We start from the raw sequence: 20,900 nt of genomic DNA on the forward strand, positions 1-20,900 counted from the left end.
TCTCTCTTTCTCCCCCTCTCCTCCTCTCCCCCTTTCTCCGTCTCCCCCTCTCTCCCTCTCTCCTTCTCCTTCCCCTCCCTCATAAATAAAGAAATCTTAAAAGGAGAGGGTTACTGGCAGTGATGCACCTAAAAAATTCACACATTACAGAGTGGAAGGAAGAACCCAGGTTCTAGCCCTCAGTCTCCTCCTTCAGGGATAAGGAATGTCACAAGTGGTGGAACAGTACTATAGCGCTCTCTCTGCCTCTCTCTCTCTCTCTCTCCCTCCCCTTTCCTCCCCCACTTCTCTCCATCCCTCTCAATTATTTTATGTCTCTATCCACAATAGATAAATATTTTTTTAAAAAAGAAAAATAGGGAGTCCCATGGTAGCGCAGCAGGTTAAGCGCACATGGTGCAAAGCTCAAGGACCAGAATAAGGATCCTGGTTCAAGCCCTAGGCTCCCCACCTGCAGGGGAGTCGCTTCACAAGTGGTGAAGCAGGTCTGCAGGTGTCTGTCTTTCTCTCCCTCTCTGTCTCCCCCTCCTCTCTCCATTTCTATTTGTCCTATCCAACAACGACAACAACAATAATAACTACAACAATAAAAAAGACAACAAGGGCAACAAAAGGGAATAAGTAAATATTAAAAAAAAAAAAAAGAAAAAAGAAAACAATCAGAACCCCCTCCCCTCATTCCCACCTTGTGGGAATAATAAGGCTATATTATATCCTAACTAGTTAAAAGGATATGTTGGTTCTAATTACCTTCTCTCCCACTTTTGCTTTTTGGTAAATAATTATAAATTTATGAACTTTGGTGGTGGGTATGGTATAAAACTATACCCTATAGTCTTACAGTCTCGTATTGCACTATTAATTACAAATTTTAAAAATGGAACAGATTTTAAAAATCTTAAATGTGTAAAGTTAATCTGTAATATCTAAATATATGTAATGAATTCTCCACTCCAGGTTTATGGTAAAGCAACACTATTAAACTTTTTAAAAGTATAAGTATGAATGAAAGTATTATCTAAAGTAAATCCAAAAATAAAGCAAAATATAGAATGTTCAAGTACACTAAAATTTTAATTAGTTGCATCTTCCTCTCTCTCTGTTTATAAATACCATTATTTTCATAGAATCATTTGCTTTTAGTGACTAGTTTCCATTAAGGACATAGGAAAAATTTTGTCTTGCTTTCCAAATGGTTATTTCCTTCCAGACTTCGAAACAACTTAGATTCACCCCCATGGGCATGTCATCAATCTGTTATGTGTGAATGGACACTATTCTTTCCTGTACTTGACCAAATGTTTCATTTCCTGAAAAATTACATTACTTGAATGCAACAAACAGATGGTGAGAGATTCCTGGAGTAGCTTATTCTGCCATGAAACTTTTTCTCCAAACTCCTGAGGTCAGCCTGAGAAATCAGCAAAAATCATCTCTGAAAACTAAGTGTACCACAATTGTTGCATTTGTCAGGCCATTGTTAAGTAATTCCAGTTATTTTGGACATCAGGAGGAAATGCTTAAAATTATTTTATACTTTTATAAAAATTAAAACGTGAACAAGTCATAGGGAGCATTGACTAAGTCTCATTTTATTTTTTAATATTTCTTTATTCATTCCCTTTTGTTGCCCTTGTTGTTTTATTATTGTAGTTATTATTGTTGTTATTGATGTCATTGTTGTTGGATAGGACAGAGAGAAATGGAGAGAGGAGGGGAAGACAGAGAGGGGGAAAGAGAGAGAGAGACACCTGCAGACCTGCTTCACCACCTGTAAAACAACTCCCTTGCAGGTGGGGAAGTGGGGGCTCGAACCGAGATCCTTACGCCGGTCCTTGTGCTTTGCGCCACGTGCGCTTAACCTACTGCACAATCGCCCAACTCCCGACTAAGTCTTATTTTGCAGTTGATTTTGAGGTCTTAAAATATTATATGTTATACATGACAATAGAAAATAATAACTTGATTTTCTGATTCCATCTTTAAGTTTTCAAATATTCTTCATAGGTTAAAGAAAGACTCCTCATCAGTATAATATAGAAAAATTTTGGTCAGTAAGACATGGTTCTTTATATTTCATTTTCTTTTTTTACTGTTAAATGTGAAGACAAGTGTGGTAATTTGGTTGTTAAAAAAAACAAATGAAGCTCATGTAAGCACCTCTGATGTGTTATAAGGCCACTTACTCTGTATCAACCATGAAGATAATGTTGTCATTGTGCTACTGGAAAGATTGTCTCCCTACTTCTCCATGTACTATTTTCTTCCCCAGAGCACTGCTCTGCTCTGGTTTATGGTGGTGCTGATGATTAAACCTGAGACCTTTTAGTGCCCCAGGTATGAATGTCTTTTTGCATAACTATTATGCCATCTCCCTAGCCCCTCCATGCCTTCTTTCACAAACAATACAACCTAAAGTACTCTGTTTCATATTTTGTACACAATGGTGTACATAAACACCATTCCCACCACCAAAAGACTGTGTCCCACCCCACCCCCCACCCCACCCCACCCCACCTCCACCTGCCGCCCCCGGAAGCCAAATGTCCACCCTCACCCTTACCCCAGGGCTTTTACTTTGGTGCCCTACTCCAGATCTAGTCAAATCCTGATTTTAGTTTCCCTTTCTATTCTTCTTTCTCAACTTCTGTTGATGAGTGGGATCATACCATACTCATCTTGATCTTTCTGACTTAACTCACTTAACATAATTCCTTCTAGCTTTGTCCAAGCATTTTTTTTTTCCAGATATAGAAGGGATGAAAAAGAGGGAGAGTCAATACAGCAGTAAAGCTTCCCTGATGTTGTAGTGCCATGTAGTACCAGGGCTGAACCTAACCATTAGAAGTTCCCATAGTGGTCAAAGTCATTTAATTGTCTTATCTTACTTGTAGGCAGTCAAGGCAGATATATTTAAGCTCTACCCAAGAAAGAGTACATCTGGGTGTCTAGTTATCTAAAGCATCCAGATTTAACCAGTTAATAGTGACAGCTTCAAGAATGATAACTCCAGCCCTGGAGATGTGAAAATATATTAGGAAGGAGAGCAGGCACCTCTTGGACCATGTTCAGAAGTTTGTTTTGCCTTGAACACTTGATGCTCCATAATTAGGCACCAAAGCATCAGAATCAAAATGATCCATCAGCAGCTGTCTTAAGCAGAGATCACAGTTGCCAAAATGGTAAAAGGAGACCTTAAGAAACAGTTTATCTTGGAGCTCTGATTCCCCAGAACCCCATTCCACTAGGGAAAGAGCGAGGCAGGCTGGACATATGGATAGAACTGTCAAGGCCCGTGCTCAGCGGGGAAGCAATTACAGAAGCCAGACCTTCCACCTTCTGCATCTTACAATGACCTTGGGTCCATACTCCCAGAGGGCTAAAGAATAGGAAAGCTTTCAAGGGAGGAGATGGGATACAGAGATCTGGTGGTGTGAATTGTGTGGAGTTGTACCCTCTTATCCTGTGGTTTTGTCAGTGTTTCCTTTTTACAAATAAAATTAAATAAAATAATAAAAAAGAAACAGTTTATCATCTTTAGAGCTAATACCAGCCATATCCTGTCTCTGTTGTATCCTGGTACCAGCTGGTCCCTGCCAGCAGTCATCATGGAGGAGAACTACAATGCCAGTTCACCCACATTCTCTTCTGCTGCTCACCACCAAACATCCAACTGTGCAGTCTGAGCAGTGAACAGAGGTTTTGAATTGTTAATGAGATTTTTGTTTTACAATTGTATTGCCCCTTCAGATTTTTTTTTTAAATAAAGCATATAGTGTTTTTACCTGTGTTCAGCTGTTAGTACATTTACGTTAGTCCTTGTTTTGCTTTCAGGTAGATTTTGTTCATAATGACTTTTTTTCCAGCATCTCATTGAAATAGAACTGGAATACGTAATTGATTTTTGTTTAATGTGGAGGATATTTTGTTGTTGTGTGCAGGAAAAAAAAATTATAAAGGTCAAATAATCAGAGGCTTTTGTTGGTGACTCCAGGCCAACATTTAGATTTAAACATCATTAAAAGGAGCCATCTAATGTTAAGAGCAATTTTACTTGACATATGTGATAATTAACATGTCAAGCCAAATGCAGCCTACCATTATTTTCCTGTGGAAATATTTATTGACTGCTTTAGAACCACAGAGCACTACCACCTCGTGTGGTGTTGTGGACAAAGCAGCGGCTCATTTATGCATATACCGCTATTTTCATGACAGTCCTTTTCCTTCCTTCCTTCCTTCCTTTCTTTCTTTCTTTCTTTCTTTTTTTCTTTCTTTCTTTCTTTCTTTCTTTCTTTCTTTCTTTCTTTCTTTCTTCCCTTCTTTATCCCCCCACTCCCTCCATTTTTTTTCTTTGTTGTTGCTGTTGCTACCAAGGTAATCACTGGGCCTTGGTGCCTGTATGATGAATCCACCACTCCTGATGGCCATTTGTTTTCCCCCTTTTTGTTGTTGTTTGTTATTGATAAAGACTGAGAAATTGAGAGAATAGCAGTAGGTAGATTATGCACTGCTTCTGAAGCTTCCCCCTGTAAGCAGGGCTGGGAGCTTGAACCTGGGTCTCTGCACATGGTAACCTGTGCTCTCAATCAGGTGTGCCACCATTAGCCCTTTATGGAAGTCTTCCTATAAGATCATCCATAAAAAATAATCCAGCTTCAAGTAGCAGAGTATTTATTTATTTATTTATTTATTTATTTATTTATTTATTTATTTTTACCAGAGCACTGCTCACCTCTGGTTTATGGTGGTGCTGGGGATTGAACCTAGCACTTTAGAGCCTCAGGCATGAGAGTCTCTTTGCATAACCATTAGGCTATCTAACCCTGCCTTGCAGAGTAATTTCTTTTAAAAAATTGACTAATGTAATTTATCAGTGTATTAAAAGGCACTACATGGAATACATCTTATCCTTTCTACAACAATTTCTACATTCTAGTATGCTTATTTAGGATACTGTACTTAATATTGGAGATGATCCTAAGAAATTACAGATTTCTCAATATGGTATTCTAATTAAAACCTAATTAGCAATTTACTGTGCTGGGACTTGGAATTTTAGCATAGAGAAAATAGTTTCACTATGCATAGAAAATAAAAATGTATTTTTTGGACACATTAGAATTTCAAAAATATAAAGCAGCACATGTGGAATTTAGAGGTGTAAAAATCTTAAGTGTGGGTTTCTCCATAGCTTTAAGCTTGAACAATTTTGTATAGCTTTGTAAGCTTGCCAAACAGTATGAAAAAAAAAACTAAAAAAAAAAAAAAGAAATCATTTTCTTCAAGTGCTTTATTTATCTTTAATAGAACCTTCATCACCCCGGTGTTGTAAATTTGGAGTGTATGTTTGAGACTCCTGAAAGAGTGTTTGTTGTTATGGAAAAACTCCATGGAGACATGCTGGAGATGATCTTGTCAAGTGAAAAGGGCAGGTTGCCAGAGCACATAACAAAATTTTTAATTACCCAGGTAAGAAATCAATTAGAGACAGAAAAAAAGATAATATTTAATATTAAATGTTAACGCTGTTTAGTTCCAGCTTTCTTTTTTTATTTTATTTTTTGTTGTCTTTATTTATTTATTGGATAGTGACAGCCAGAAATTGAGAGGGCCTGGGTGATAGAGAGGAAGAGAGACAGAGAGACACCTGCAGACCTGCTTCACCACTTGTGAAGCTTTCCCCCTGCAGGTGGGGGCCAGGGGCTTGAACCCGGGTCCTTGCACACTGTAACAGGTGCACTCAACCAGGTGCGCCACCACCCGGCCCCTAGTTCCAGCTTTCTAGCCTTGTTTAGTCCCTACTTCCAAAGTCTAAACGACACTTGAAAAGGCTGATTGTGTTATCTTATTGTGTGTCTTATTGTGTTATCTGATTGATAGCTTTGTTTTCTGGAGCCACATAAGTCAAACGACTAATACATGTAGATCCATGTATTCAAATAAAATTGCTCAGTAGCTGAGTTTTGGTTCTTTGAAAATAGGTATGCTTTTATATTTCATTCACCTCCTTTATCTAGGCCTATCTCGTTTGCCCTACAAACACTATAATATGCCATATTTTCCCTCAAAAACCTATTTCACTTATCTACTTCATTTTAGTGCCTTAAACATGAGGAAACTTAACTGCTCATTGTGAGTTGTCTCTTGCCCTTTTAAATGTATGTTCTAGTAAAAAAAAAAAAAAAAAACATTCTGAGATTAACAGACCAAGATGAAATTATTGTGATGACTCTCTTCTTTATAGATACTTGTGGCTCTGCGGCATCTTCACTTTAAAAATATAGTTCACTGTGACCTCAAACCAGAAAATGTGTTACTAGCATCAGCTGATCCTTTCCCTCAGGCAAGTATTAAAAGCATCTCTCAGCCAAAAGCCAGCTGACAGTGCCACTGGCTTCCATGCAATATTCTGTCACCACACACACACCCTCCTCCCCCCCCCCAAAAAAAAACCTTTGTTTCAAGTTTTACCTGTTATCTCCTGATATTTTTGAACCTGTAACTTTGTCACTTTGGCTCCTCATTTCAGTCTGCCTTAATGATGCTCACCATGCCTTCCCATTCTGCTTTTCAGCTTTTCTTGTATACAGATGCTGAAGAATGGGTAGCCTTAGGCCAGTGTTGAAAGTACTATCCTGAGAGTGAGAACCCTTAAAGAGATCCAGAGATGCTACCAGCTCTCTAATGTTGGGCAAGGCATTATTCAGTGTTGTTCTCAGCGACAAAATAACACGTTCTTTCCTCAAAGAGTAGAAAACAATTGGATTTATCCCCCAATAAATGGTTTGTATAAAGAGAATGGTTTGTATAAAGTAACCTGATCAGGGTGGCCTGATTCGCCAACACCCTGCCTAGGTGACAGCACATAGCTAATGCTGAGGATTATTGTAGATGACGGAACAAGTCTCCCTGTTTTCAACCTTTATTTAAAAGAACCCCTTGCATTAAGTCTGTCTCTTCCCCAATTTGCATGATGTTTTTCTACCTTGTAAAAACATTATTATCTACTACTGAGTACACATATGTTCACATGAATCTTTGGGTACTTGGGGGAAAGAAGGGAGAATGTCTAGAGGCTTATTTCTTTCTTTCTTTCTTTCTTTCTTTCTTTTTTTTTTTTTAATTGTCACCAGGGTTATTGGTGGGGCTCAGTGCCAATATGACTAATCCACAGCTCCTGGTGACCTTTTTAGTTTCTTTTTTCTTTTCCCACTTTTTCTCCTTTTCTTTCTTCTTTCTTTCTTTCTTTTTTTTTATTTGACAGGACAGAAAGAAATGGAGAAGGGAGAGGGAAATAGAAAGGGAAAGAGAGAGACACCTGCAGCTCTATTCATGAAGCTTCTTTCTACAGGTGGGGATCTGGGTCTTGAACCCGGTCTTTGCACATGATAATATGAGTGTTCAACCATTGTCTGACCCCTAGAGGGTACTTTTATAAGTGTCTGAGAACATAAACCTTCAAGTACATTAAAATGAAGGTAGCTGTAACTTCTACCCTAAGAAATGCACGTAATATGTGTTTTTGACAAGCATGACTTAGGACATACAATTTGTCAACTTATTGTTTCTGTAAACTATTATCAACAGGTGAAACTTTGTGATTTTGGTTTTGCCCGCATCATCGGAGAGAAGTCTTTCCGGAGGTCAGTGGTGGGTACTCCCGCTTACTTGGCTCCTGAGGTCCTAAGGAACAAAGGTTATAATCGCTCTCTAGACATGTGGTCTGTTGGGGTCATCATCTACGTAAGCCTAAGTGGCACATTTCCATTTAATGAAGATGAGGACATACACGACCAAATCCAGAATGCAGCCTTCATGTACCCACCCAACCCCTGGAAGGAAATCTCTCACGAAGGTAATACCTTCCATTCAAAAATGACAAGTGTTAGTTATTTAATTGTGAATTATTAAATTGAAAGTTGCTCATGGTAAAGTGCCCAAGCAAAGTGATTAGATCAACTAAGAAGAAACTGAATGAATGGGGGCCAGGTGGCTCATCCAGTAGAATATACAAGTTACTTTGCAGGAGGGTCCAAGTGCAAGCTCCCTCCCCACGCCTTGCAGGAATGAAGCTTCATGAGAAATGGACCAGGTCTCTCTCATTCTCCTTTTCTCTCATCTGTCACTACTATCATAATTAAAGAGATAAAGAGACAGAGAAAAAAAGAGGGAAAGGAAGGGAAAGGGAAAGGAGTAACCTATAAGGATTCAAGAACTTCATGATTTTAATTTAAATTTTTAATTTTATTCATGTTCTTATTTAGTTATAGAAAAATAGAGAGATCAGAGGACTGAGCTGAGGATTAAATTCAGAGCTTCATATATGAAAGGCATGCATTTTCTTGGCGAGTCACCTCCTTGGCCCTGCTATTGATATTTTCATTAACATATTGCATAATAGTGTGCCAAGCTCTTTGATATTTCTTTTCCAGTGTAACATGACTTCATACGTAGTGCTTTATTTAACCAGATCCCTTTTGTTATAGTTAAGTAGTTTCTGTTTGTTCAGTTTTAGATCCTCCTTACATAATCTTTAAGATAGGTTTGTTGTTGTTGTTGTTGGTTTTGTTTTCTTTTTATGTTGGGACTCAGTGCATGCACTACGAATCCACTATCACTATGGCTATTTTTTTTTTCCAATTTTTTGGATGGGACAGAGAAATATTGAGAGGGGAAGGAAAGATAGAAAGGGAGAGAGTAAAAGATAGAAAGATAGACACCTGCAGACCTGCTTCACCCCTGCAGGTGGGGAGCCAGGGGCTCAAACTGGGATCCTTGTGAGTGTCCTTGGGCTTAATACTATGTGCACTTACCCGGTATACCACCACCCAGCCCAATAAGTTTATTTTTCTTCTTAACAAATATTTATTCTTTTTTTAAAATTAGTTCTTTAATAATGATCAATAAGATTGTGGGATAAGAGGGGCACAGTTCCATACAATTCCCACCACCAGAGTTCTGTATTCCCTCCACTCCATTGGGAGGTTCCATATAATTTTTCCTTCTGGAGTATGGACCAAAGGTCTTTATGGGGTGCAGAAGGTGGGAGGTCTGGTTTTTGTAATTGGTTCTCCTCTGGACAGGGGCATTGATAGGTCAATCCATATTCCCAGACTGTTTCTACCTTTCCTTAATGGGGTAGATCTCTGGGGAGGTGGAGTTCTACAACACACTGGTGAGGTCATCTGCTGAGGGAAGTCAGAATGGCTTCATGATGGTATCTGCAACTGGTGGCTGAAAGGCATTAAGTTATTATTGTTTAATAATCATGAACCTAAAGTAAGAATATAGCAGATGAAATTTGGGGTATTCATGTTACAAGAAGGTATGAAGACTATTTTATGTATATTCCAAGGTGCCCATGACTTTACTAATTTCTTCCTGAACCTGAAAGTTAACATGCAGTTGGGCTAAAAGTATTGTCTGGGAATCTGATGCCAGAGTTGGGAATAGGACTAGAAGCTGGATAAGGGCAGAGAGTAGCCCCCAGTATGGGAAAAGTATATAAATATGAGATTTGGATGTCTCAGGCTTTTTAATGCACAGACTTCAGTTCTGAGTATGTAATCCTTTAAGTACTTAAGGTTTCAAATTAGTAAACTGATTAAACTTTAACACTGGGCTTAAATTGTTATGCATTTCTAATAATAACTTTTTGACCTTTTGTATGGTTCTCTTATTTTCAATGTTGTTTATTTCTTCTCTAATTTTAGTGATTTCCATCCTTCTGGTTGCTTTAGGGTTCCTTTGTTCCTCTTCTTCTAAGTCCTTAAGACATGCAGTAAGGTCGTTTATTTGAGCTTTTTCTTGTTCTCTAATGTGTGTTCTCTAATGTGTTCTCTAATGTGGCTATAAGTTTCCCTCTCAGTACTGCTTTAGCTGTGTGCCAAGTATTTAGATAGCTTGGCTCTTCATTTTCATTTGTTTCTAAGAATATGTGAATTTATTGCTCGAGTGCCTCTTTGACCCAACAGTTATTAAGAAGCATGTTGTTGAATTTCCAAATTTTGTGATTTTTGGTAATTTTCTGTTTGTTAGCTTTATTTCACTGTGGTCTGAGAAGATGCTTGGGATGATTTCAGTGTTCTTGAGTTTGTTGATACTGTCTTTGTGGCCTAACATGTGGTCTGTCCTTGAGTATATGCTTTGTGGATTTGAAAAAAATGTGTATTCCAGTTTTTTTCACATGAAGAACTCTGAAAATGTCCAGGAGGTCTAGTCTGCCCATCTGTTCGTTTAATTCTCTTGTTTCTTTGTTGATTCTCTGCTTTGTTGATCTAGGTATGAGAATGGGGTGTTCCAGTTTCCCACTATTATTGTATTACTGTTGATGTATATTTGTCGTTCTTTCAGCAGGTGTTTAATGTATTTAGATGGACCCTCATTGGGTACATAGATGTTAATAATTGTTAAATCTTTGTGGATGATTGAACCTCTAATCATTATTTAATGGCCTTGCCTACCTTTTATTATTTTATTTAATTTAAAGTCTGTTGTGTCAGAGCTGAGAATGGCTGTTCCTGCCCTTTTTTTGTGGTCCATTAGCCAGTATGATAGTTCTCCATCCTTTCACTTCAAGTCTATATTTGTTTTGTTGGGTCAGGTGGGATTCTTGCAAGCAGCATATGGTTGGGTTGTGTCTCCTGATCCATCCTCCCACTCTATGTCATTTAAAGGGTGAGTTTAAACCACGGACATTTATTGATATTATGGATTTAATGTATTTTAGTGTCATTATTCAATAATTTTTATATGCTCTGATATATGGCAAGTATTATGGTGATGTTCTTGTTTATACAAGGTCTTTTAGAACCTCTTTCAGGGCACGCTTTGTGATGGTTGCCTCCTCTAACTGCTGCCTGCCTGTCTTGATCCCTCCATCTAGTCTGAATGAAAGTCTAGCAGGTTATATTATCCTTGGTTGAAACTCTTTTTCATTGAGGGCTTGATAGATATCTTGCCATTCTCTCCTGGCTTTTAGAGTTTGAATGGAGAAGTCTGCTGATAGTTTTGTGGGTTTTCCCCTGTAGGTGATTTTTTGTTTTTCTCTTGCAGCCTTTAGGATCCTTTCTTTATCCTTGCTTCTTTTCATTGTAACTATTGTGTCTCACTGTCTTCAGATCTGGGTTGATTCTGTTTGGGACTCTCTGGGCCTCTTGAATCTTAGTGTCCTTTCTGTTATTTCTTCTAGGATGTTTACTTCCCCTTCCTCTCTTTCTTCCTCTGGCAGGCCAATTATAGGAATGTTACTTCTTTTGAGATCATCCCATATGTCTCTGTTGTTGTTTTCAGTTTCTCTCAACTTCTTTTTGAGCTCTTTTACCTCTTTCTTTGTTTTCTCTAGCCCATCTTATGTCTGACTAATTCTGTTTTCTGCTTCTGTTAATCTGCTTTCCCTTCTCTCGTCTCCCTTCTTCAGTTCAGTAATAATATTAGTTTGTTCTTCTTAGCTCAGCTATTTCAGCTTTCAATTCTCTAATTACGTCGAGGTAGCTTGTATTTTCTTTGATGGTCTCATCTGTTGTTTCCCTAATTCTGATGGCCCTTTCCTCCATAGTTGTCTCCATTTCTGTGATTATTGGCTCTACTATTACTTGCATACTTTTCTTATCTATGGTTACTTCTGACTGATTTGGAGTTTCTTCTGGGCTCCTGTCCTGATTCATTATGTTAGCAATTTTATTTGCTTTTGATTTAACCATTTTTTTATTGATGTGGTTTATATTTTTCTCTTCTGTCATTCTTCAGTTGTTGTGTTTTGAGTACAAGCCACGCTAAACTAAAGTCTTTTAACAAATGCAGTCACAAACCTCAGAAAGTACAACAATAGCAACTGAAGCAAAGATTGATGCAGTTCAACCAATACCAGTTAGCCAAACAACACCCCCAGTCCAAGAAAAAAGAAAACAAAACCAAAAGAAAAAGAAGAGAATGGATAAAAGAAAAAGCAAGAATAGACATTTATGCAAATCTACTGTCCACTATAAATTTTAGAAATAGCAAGAGGAGAAAGGAAAGGAGAAAAGACACATACAGAGAGAGAGATCACTCCTAATCAGATTTCTTCCAAAAAATAATTCACAAATGAGTGTCAGTGAATTCAGAAAGCAAAAGAAGGAAGAAGAAAGAAAAAAAAGGAGAGAGAGCAGTGAAAGGAAAGTTTTTTTTTTTTTTTTTTTTTTTTTTTTGCTAAGAGGAAAGAAAAAGGAGTGTGGAGGGTGGAGGGAAGAGAGAGAAAGAGAAACAAGTTTCTCCCAGAGTTGCTAGAACACCCAAAAACTTATTAATGGAAAAAGCAGCAACTGTTCATTTTGGTCAACATGAAGAGGGAAAAGGGAGATGCATATATAATAATAGTAATAATAAAATAAAATAGAGTAAAAAGTCCTAACAGTCATTATGCAGCTTGGACTGCTTCTGATTGGCTGCACACAGCCTGGTCTGCTTCCTAAACTAAACAAAGACAACCGATTATATGAAGTATTAAGAAAAAACTCCAGCTAGTCTATCCTAGGCAGGGCTGAAGCTCTGATTGGTCAGGTATTCTGTCACTCAAATAGAGCTACAGCCCCCTTCTAAAAGAAAAAAAAGGCTTGGAATGATACCCCTGCTGAGCCAGGAATCTTGGTAAAGAAAATAGCTCCACAGGAAGCCTGCTAGGAGCAGCTGGCCAGCTTATGGGGGCTGGTTTTGGGGTGGGGGGAAAGGGTGAGTTCAGAAATAATCAAGCCAAAGATCCTTTGTCCTTTATCCTTTAGGACATTTGTTTGCCAGCCCAAGAGTGCATTATAGGACTCTTTTTTGGTGTCACCCTGACCACCCCTTGCTGTCCCTTACCATCTAGGGCCCAGAGATCCCCACCCTCTCCCGAGAATCTCAGGTTAAGCTGCTTTTTTTTTTTTTTTTGGAGTTCACACCAAATATGGTCTCCAAGTTGCCATCTTGGCTACGCCCCAATAATAACTTTTTAAAAAATATTGAGTCACCTATACTCTTAGACAAGAGGGACCAGAAACAACCAGTCTTGTCAGTATCTAAGATATAGTTCTTTGTAAATAGCATTAAATGACTTAAATCATGGTGAGGTCTTGTATGGTACAGTAAATCCTAACCATGGGATTTTCAAAGTAAACCAAGTTCCAAAATAACTTGGTTATAATAATAATCTATTGCTTTTTTAAACAAATATTTATTCTAAAGAAAGATAACCTTAGATTAAGTGGTGGGGCATCTGGACAAAGAAAATGACTTGTTCATTGCTTCAGTGAATATTCTTGGCAGTTTAGTTATCACAAAACCCCTACAAAGTGGGTTTTTGTAATGAATAAACTAAACAAAAATATTTTTAAAACTATAAGAAGTATGGATAATAGAAGAGAAGGGGTAGATGGAGTACCATGAAAGGGTCAGTTGTATGGTGAAAGATGGGACTGGACTTTTAATGGCAAGCTTAATATGCCATATACCCAATGTTGATCTTTAACAATTTACACCTAAAACCTATCTAGTGTTATAAGTAAGTGTTACTTTAATAAAAATTAAGATAAATGAATCTGGAGATAGATTTTAGTACTATTCATATATTTCTAGAGAGAATACTGAGCCAAAAGAAGTTAATCATCTCAGGCCAAAAAATAACGAGTAGCTGAGCCAGAGTTTATACCCAGGCAGTCTGAGTGTATATATTTTAGGCACTAGTCCTGCTTCTTTTTCAGTTTTCTATCACTACCTAGTTCTGAGTTTGTCCATACTTTTCACTACTTAGAACATCAAATATATTCATAGATAAATGTAGATAGTATCTCCTGTTACTGTATGTGGTAGTATAGAAATAGAAAATGAGCATGTATAAAATGCCTAATACAATTAAGTTTTTAAGCTGTTAGTTTAAATGATAAAACTATTTATTATCAGGGCTTTGAATTACTATTAACACTAACCTTTTAACATCTAATTAGTTGTAAGTCATAGCTAGATGATACATCTTAAAGGATTATATAACCTGCAAAAGATTTATCATGTAACCAAAGGACTAATGAAATATTATGGATAACTCAACAGAAGCAAAAGGTGCTTCTGTATAATTATTTTTCTTTTCAAAGAGGCCAGAAAAGGGAATTATATAATAAGTTTGTGACTAGAAATGTGTTAGGGAACATGATCTCTTAATATGGTTAACCCTTGTACTTGGTTCACATAATCTAAAATTCCAGTAAAATAATTTGAGGGTAACCAAAACATGCAAATCTGGAATAGCTCTTAAGACAATTAAACATTTTTCTTCTATGCAGGAGTAGAACATTAGGAAAATAACTTCCAAATTTATGTCCTTTAATGCTATTTACATATAGCTGTATCTTATAAAGTAATACCACCAGTTGTTTCTGTTCTCCCTGAAGCTCCTAGGAGATTTAATATTTCAAAGAACAAGTCATTATTAGAAATGTATTAACAATTTGAGACCACTTTTATAATTCAATCTGTTTTATCCCACTGTTATAATTCAATAATTAACGAGTCAATAATTAATAATTCAGTAATTAACTATTTGAGTCCACTGTTATTATTCAGTCTTCATAAGCAGTGAAGCAGGTTTGCAGATGTCTCTCTTTTTCTCCCCCTCTATGTCTTCTCCTCCTCTCTCACTTTCACTCTGTCCTATCCAACAATAGCGATAACAGTAATAACAACAAAAAGGGAAGCAAAACTGGGAAAAATGGCCTCCAGGAGCAGTGGATTCATAATGCAGGCACTGAGCCCCAGCAATAACCCTGGAGGAAAAAAAAAAAAAGAAAGCAAAAGAAAAGAAACCTGGAAACAACCACAAGTTCCCTCAGAAGTTGGGCTCTGTTCAACCTCCAGATTGAAGAAAAGTCCATACAGGACAACTATGCTAAGTTATAATCACAGAAACATTAACAGTTGTTCATTACAAAATTTTTTTTTCTGAAACAAGGCAAGGTTTGAACAAATACAGAAGATCTTAGAAGAATGTTACCTTACAAATATGCAAAAGTAAAATGGAGATAGTCAAATTGAGTTGCGCAACATAAAATAGCAATAACTAAAACTCCTAGAAAATGTTTAACTTAGAATTTAACTGTAACCAAGCATTTCTTTAAATGCTTTGTATGCACTCATGTAATTGCCCCAGCCTTCTGTTGGTACTATTATATTTCCATCTTAAAAATCAGACAATAGAATCATAAAGGGTAATAACTTGTGTTGGAATATCAGATCCTTTCAGTGGGCCCCAAGATAGATGATATTGTACATTATGAGTATTTTGAGTCTCTTGAATACCCTTGTAATTAATCTCTGATGTAACTTTAATTTTGAAAACATTTTACTAGCTTAGAGTACAACACTCTTTTTCATTTTATTAGTGATTTAATAATGACCCACAAGATTGACATAAGAGAGGTACAATTTAATAATGACCCACAAGATTGGGATAAGAGAGGTACAATTCCCACCACCACAGTTCCATATCCCATCCTCTCCATTGAAAGTTTCTCTATTCTTTATCTCTCTAGGAGTAGGAATCAAAGATCTTTATGGGGTGTAAAAGATAGGAGGTCTGGTTTCTGTAATTGCTTCTCTGTTGGAATAGGCATTGATAGGTCAATCCATACCCCCAGTCTGTTTCTATCTTTCCCTAGTAGGGTAGGGCTCTGGGGAGATAGGATTCCAGAACATACTGGTGAGGTCATATGCCCAGGGAAGTCAGGTTTGCATCATAGTAGCGTCTGCAGCTTGGTGGCTAAAAAGCTGTAAAATATAAAGCAGAACAATTTATTTAATAATCAGGAACCTAAAGGTAAAAATATAGCAAATGAAATTTGGGGTCTTCATGTTGTAAGAAGCTAGGAAGTCTATTTTAATTATATTCCAAGGGGCCCACAACTTTACTAATTTTTTCCTGAACCTCATAGCAAACATGCTGTTGGGCTAAAAGTATTGTCTGGAAAGATGGTGTCAAGGTTTGAAATAAGACTGGAAAGCTGGATCAGGGAAGAGAGTACCTCCCAAATATAAGAAAAGTATATAAATACCATTAGCTATGAACCCCATAGATCTGACTTAGGGCCCATGTCTGTTCATACTTAGCACAGGAACCTGTATAAACTCTGCATCCCTGTCTCAGTTCACATTACCTGGTCATAACTAGAACACTGGGGAAGCGTGTTAAAGTCAATGAGCATTTCCACCATCCAGTCAAATGGATATGTTCAATTAGAGATACACACAGATAGATGCCCCCACAGATACATTTTCTGTGTTCACAGGTGAAGTCTGAAGAAACACCTATTCTCTGGTCACCAGCTGTGTTGTTTGTTACTGCTCAATTTGAGAGCTTCATGGTTAGTTAGTGTGCTCAGGAATTAAGATCAAGCACAAAGCCTTGCCACACCATATATAAAAATAAATAAATAAATGGAAATACCCTTGCGTTAACCCTATAGCTTGCCTTTAGTTTAAAATGAGCAAATCTTGATGGTGACCTAGTGACCTAGGTTTTTTTTTTCCTATTGTGTGTTCTAAGGGTCTCAGAGACATATGCTGGCCTCTTCTTTTCTTTGAGAAGCCCAGCTATAGTTTGTTTTAGCAGTTTTCAGTCCTCTGCTGGTATTTATGTTCAACTGGTACATAAACGAAGACTATATGGCATCTTCAAGGAATAGAATAAGCATAACAGTGTACCACCAAGTTTATCAAAGCACCTGAATTTTATTTTAAAAGCAATTTTTTTCCATTCAACATGGTAGATTCAAAAAAAAAAATGGTTACAAGTGTGTTTTCCCCCCAGAAATTGAAGATGAAAAATACAGCCAGTACAAACACAAAGCAAAGCTAAATAAAAGCCTAGCACTATTACCACATGGTATGTTTTCAAAATCCAACAGTGTTCCAGAAAGCTTAACACTTAAGTTGGAAGTAGCATTTTGTCATGAAAAGGAACCAGCTGTAGGTCTCTCTTTCACTACATATTGTTCAAAACAAAAAATAACCCCATTGAAAATAAGCCTCTGCTAGATGAGACCCAGTATGAGAAACAAAAGAAAGACAATTGTCATTTTAATAATTAAAGTGTGTTTGTAACACTTTATGAGGCTTACAGATTCAGCAGACCCACTGCATATTAATGAATAGATTGATTTGTCAACATATTAGCACCACTGTCAGACATAACAGCACGGAGAAGTTGTGAGGAAACTAGCCAGTAAACTGCTTAAAAATACTTGACTAGGAGCCAAGAAATTCAATCATGAGTATAAACTAAAGTGAATGATGTGGGTCAGAACTTCATTGGATTTAGAATGCCCAATCTCTACTTGAAATTTAGTATTGTCCATGTTTCTTTTTTAAAAAAATACTTGCATTTTGTTTAATATATGGAACTTTAAAAATGTGAGTCAAAGGTACAGTAATTTAAACTTATCTACAAGGACTGGCAAAATAGCTCATCTGAATAGCATGTCTGCACTGCTATGTACAAAAGTCAGGTTTGAGCCCAGCCTCTATCACATTGGAGGAAACAGTGCTATGGTGTTTCTCCCTCTCCCTCTCCCTCTCCCTCTCCCTCTCCCTCTCCCTCTCCCTCTCCCTCTCCCTCTCCCTCTCCCTCTCCCTCCCTTTCCCTCTCCCTCTCTCTCAGTACCTGAAAAAGTGGGCCTGGAGCAGTGAAGGCCCAGTGACAACAAAATGTATATACTAGTAGAATAAATTTACATACACACATATTTCAAATCCAAATGAGATCATATCTGAAAAGATATCCCACCAAGGAAGGATAATTTATTTTTGTAGAAATCAAAATATAATTAGTGGTATTTCTTCTAACAAATGATATGTTGTATAAAGAAATCTTTCATAAATTTGGACAAGAACATTGGTTTTGTAACTACTCAAGAAAATCATCTGTCTAGTTTTCTTCCCCATGGGAATGTTTCATATACTGATATATTCTGATTATAAAATTCACATTTCACTTCTGAATGTATATCATATTGAACAGATATGACAGGATTATATGGGGCTATTTCAGGATAGGGGACAATAAAGGAGAAAGGTGTTTTATTTTTCTTTACAATAATAATGTAAATAATATTTAAAATATAAAATGTTAGAAATTCTGTGTAATCTCAGTAACTGTTACACAGTACCAATACACTGAGGAATGTCCCTGGATATTCCTGAACCACTCCATTGATTAAATATATATATATCCAACTTCTTGATGAGCACTATTTCTTCTTAATTTGACCCCGGGACAATGAGAAAGAAGGGGAAAAAAAATCCTCTGTATATATACCCACTGATAGAATGAGCCTACTCCTCTTTCTAAATAAAGATTCCTTTTAGAGATTTGAAAGCAGTTTTCATGTCACCTCAGAAACTTCTGGGCAACCAGCTTTTCCTTCAGCGTCCTGGTCACTCTGGTACACTCTTGTCTTTGTTTACATTCTTTGTCCATCAACCCCCAAAGCTGTTCAGACTCAAGATTCAATGAGTGTTAGAGTCAAGTCACTGCTTTTCTCATCACAAAATTACTTTTTTTTTTTTTAGCATGGTATAAAAAGACATTCAACATGGGGACTATAAGTAGATTCATTGCATTTTTTTTCCTTTTCTTTCTTTAGGTTTATTTTTGTTTGTTTGTTTTGTTTTGTTTTTTACCAGAACACTGCTCAGTTCTAGCTTCTGGGGAGCGGGGGTTGAAACTGGGACCTCAGAGCCTCAGGCATGAGAATCTGTTTGCATAACTATTATGCTATCTCCACCCCTGTTTAAGTAGAAATCTATCATTTCACTGACTTCTTTCTCATGTATGTGGCTGATAAATCAGATTTTATTATTCTGCTATTTAACTTGGGGAAAGAAGTTGAAGGAAAATGGGGAGGCAGGACCTAGTAGTGTACTTAGTTTCACTTGTCTTACTAGTATGGCCCACAGCTCCTGACTATAGTTATTTTGGAACTTGCTTGTCTAATCCAATTTGTTTGAAGCTTTCCTGAAAACTTTTATACCTTTTTTTGCCCTTTTATTTATTTTTTCCCCTTTACTACCTAAATGGTAGTCCTATCCTAAACCTAAAAACTACAATCTTAAGTATGAGATTTTCAGATTATTGTTCATATATATGAAAATATATGAGAAGTACTACCTATCACTCATTTTCAACCTTAAATGTGCATACTGGAAATGCATGAAGGCTGGAGCCAGACATGGTATATACCCAGTTAAGTACATTTATCACCATCTGCAAGGACCCAGGTTTGAACTTCCACTCCCCACCTATAGGGGTATACTTCAGGAGCTGTGAAGCAGGTCTGGGGGTGTCTGTCTTTGTACTTTCCATCTCTTCTTCCTCACCCCTCTGAATTTCTATCTAGTAAAAAACAGGAAGAAAAAAATGGTCGCCAGGAGCAGTGGATTCATCATGCAGGGACCGAACTCTTGCAATAACGGGTGGAGAAAAAATGCACAAAGCCTAAAGTGTTTCTAAAAAATACCAATACCTGGAAATCTCTCTCCTAAAGATTTGCACTTGACCTCTGGCATCATGAATACTTTTGTTAAATATATATAATATATATATTATATATATCCTGAAGATTAAAAAAAAGATCTGAGTATCATCAAAGTAGAGATCTTGATTTGGTCTTTTGAATCCTTGTAGCATCACTGGGAAATTAATATTTTCCCAGATGGGGCTGCTAGTCTTCAAGAAGAAATGAAATTGAATGTAAAGCAAAGGAATAACCATTGATAGGAAAACTCCTATAGGGGAAGGAGCTGGAAAAGGAAAGACAACCAACCTGAGTCTCTAAAGGCCTTGCACTTCATTGGATTGAGGTAACTGACTCAGAGACTAGTGAGCTGATGACTTCCAGCAGCCTTGTTTGCTGTCTCTGCCTCTGGTTCCAACCCCTGAGAGGAACATCCCAGCCAGTGTTGCCGGGCAACAGCTTGCTGGGCTGAAGCTGGAATTTGAAGGGTTGCAAAATAAATAAATAAATAAATAAATAAATAAAAGATTTTTAAAATAAACACACAACTCACCATCAGCATGAAGCAAAGCAAAGGTGGAAGAATTGGGTGCCTCACAGTGACAGGCTGTGAGGCAGAATGCAAAGGGTTTGAAAAGCAGCAACATTTCCTTAAAGGCAGCTCAGGGGTTGGCAGGTGATAGCTCCATCACCACCAAGATAATCCTGATCTGATTTCTAACGTGAGACTGTGCCTGAATAATTTTCCGGTGGAGAGAAGGTATGTGTGAAAAAGATTAGAAATTCTTTAAAATGTTGTGACTGGAAAAAATGGGTTAGCCTTGTAGTATCACAGATAAACCTCTGTAAAATAAATACTATAAAACAAACATGATCTGAACTGCACTAACTTTCATACGGAAGTCAGAGATCCTATGGTCTGCTACATTGTGTAGACCTGGGGTATCCTGCCAAACAGAAATATTAAACAAAATATACAAACTGTATGTACACCGTGTGGGTTTTAAAACTTAGAGCTGAGAAAAATGGACATTTAAATTTCAAATGGGGGAGGTGCCAGGTGGTGGTCCACTGAGTTGAGTGCATACATTACCATGCCAATGACCCATGTTCGAGCCCCCCACTCCCCCTTTGCAGGGGGGATTGCTTCACTAGTAGTGAAGTAGTTCTGCAGATGTCTTTTTCTTTCCCTATGTTCCCTTCTCCCTCTCAATTTCTCTCTGTCCTATCAAATAAAATAAAATGGGGGGGAGAAAAATAGGGGAATGGGTGCCAGGAGTGGTGAATTCTTCATGCAGTGAACCCCAGAATACAAAAAAATAATAATAAGGAGAAGGAGGAGGAGGAGGAGGAAAAAGGAGAAGAAGGAGGAAGAGGAGGAGG

At 37.4% G+C, this 20,900-nt stretch overlaps 1 protein-coding gene across 3 annotated transcripts in view; it reads left to right on the forward strand.

Moving 5' to 3' along the window:
- Positions 1 to 20,900, forward strand: part of PRKD1 (protein kinase D1) — a 363,379-nt gene that overhangs the window by 331,319 nt on the left and 11,160 nt on the right. For all 3 annotated transcript variants that reach the window (XM_060175253.1, XM_060175254.1, XM_060175255.1), the window contains 3 exons: positions 5,311 to 5,472; positions 6,248 to 6,346; positions 7,591 to 7,858. In XM_060175253.1, the coding sequence (XP_060031236.1) occupies positions 5,311 to 5,472; positions 6,248 to 6,346; positions 7,591 to 7,858 (529 nt within the window). The remainder of the gene's footprint in view (positions 1 to 5,310; positions 5,473 to 6,247; positions 6,347 to 7,590; positions 7,859 to 20,900) is intronic.

This window comes from Erinaceus europaeus, chromosome 16, assembly GCF_950295315.1.
Source record: "Erinaceus europaeus chromosome 16, mEriEur2.1, whole genome shotgun sequence".
In the NCBI taxonomy this organism is placed as follows: domain Eukaryota; kingdom Metazoa; phylum Chordata; class Mammalia; order Eulipotyphla; family Erinaceidae; genus Erinaceus; species Erinaceus europaeus.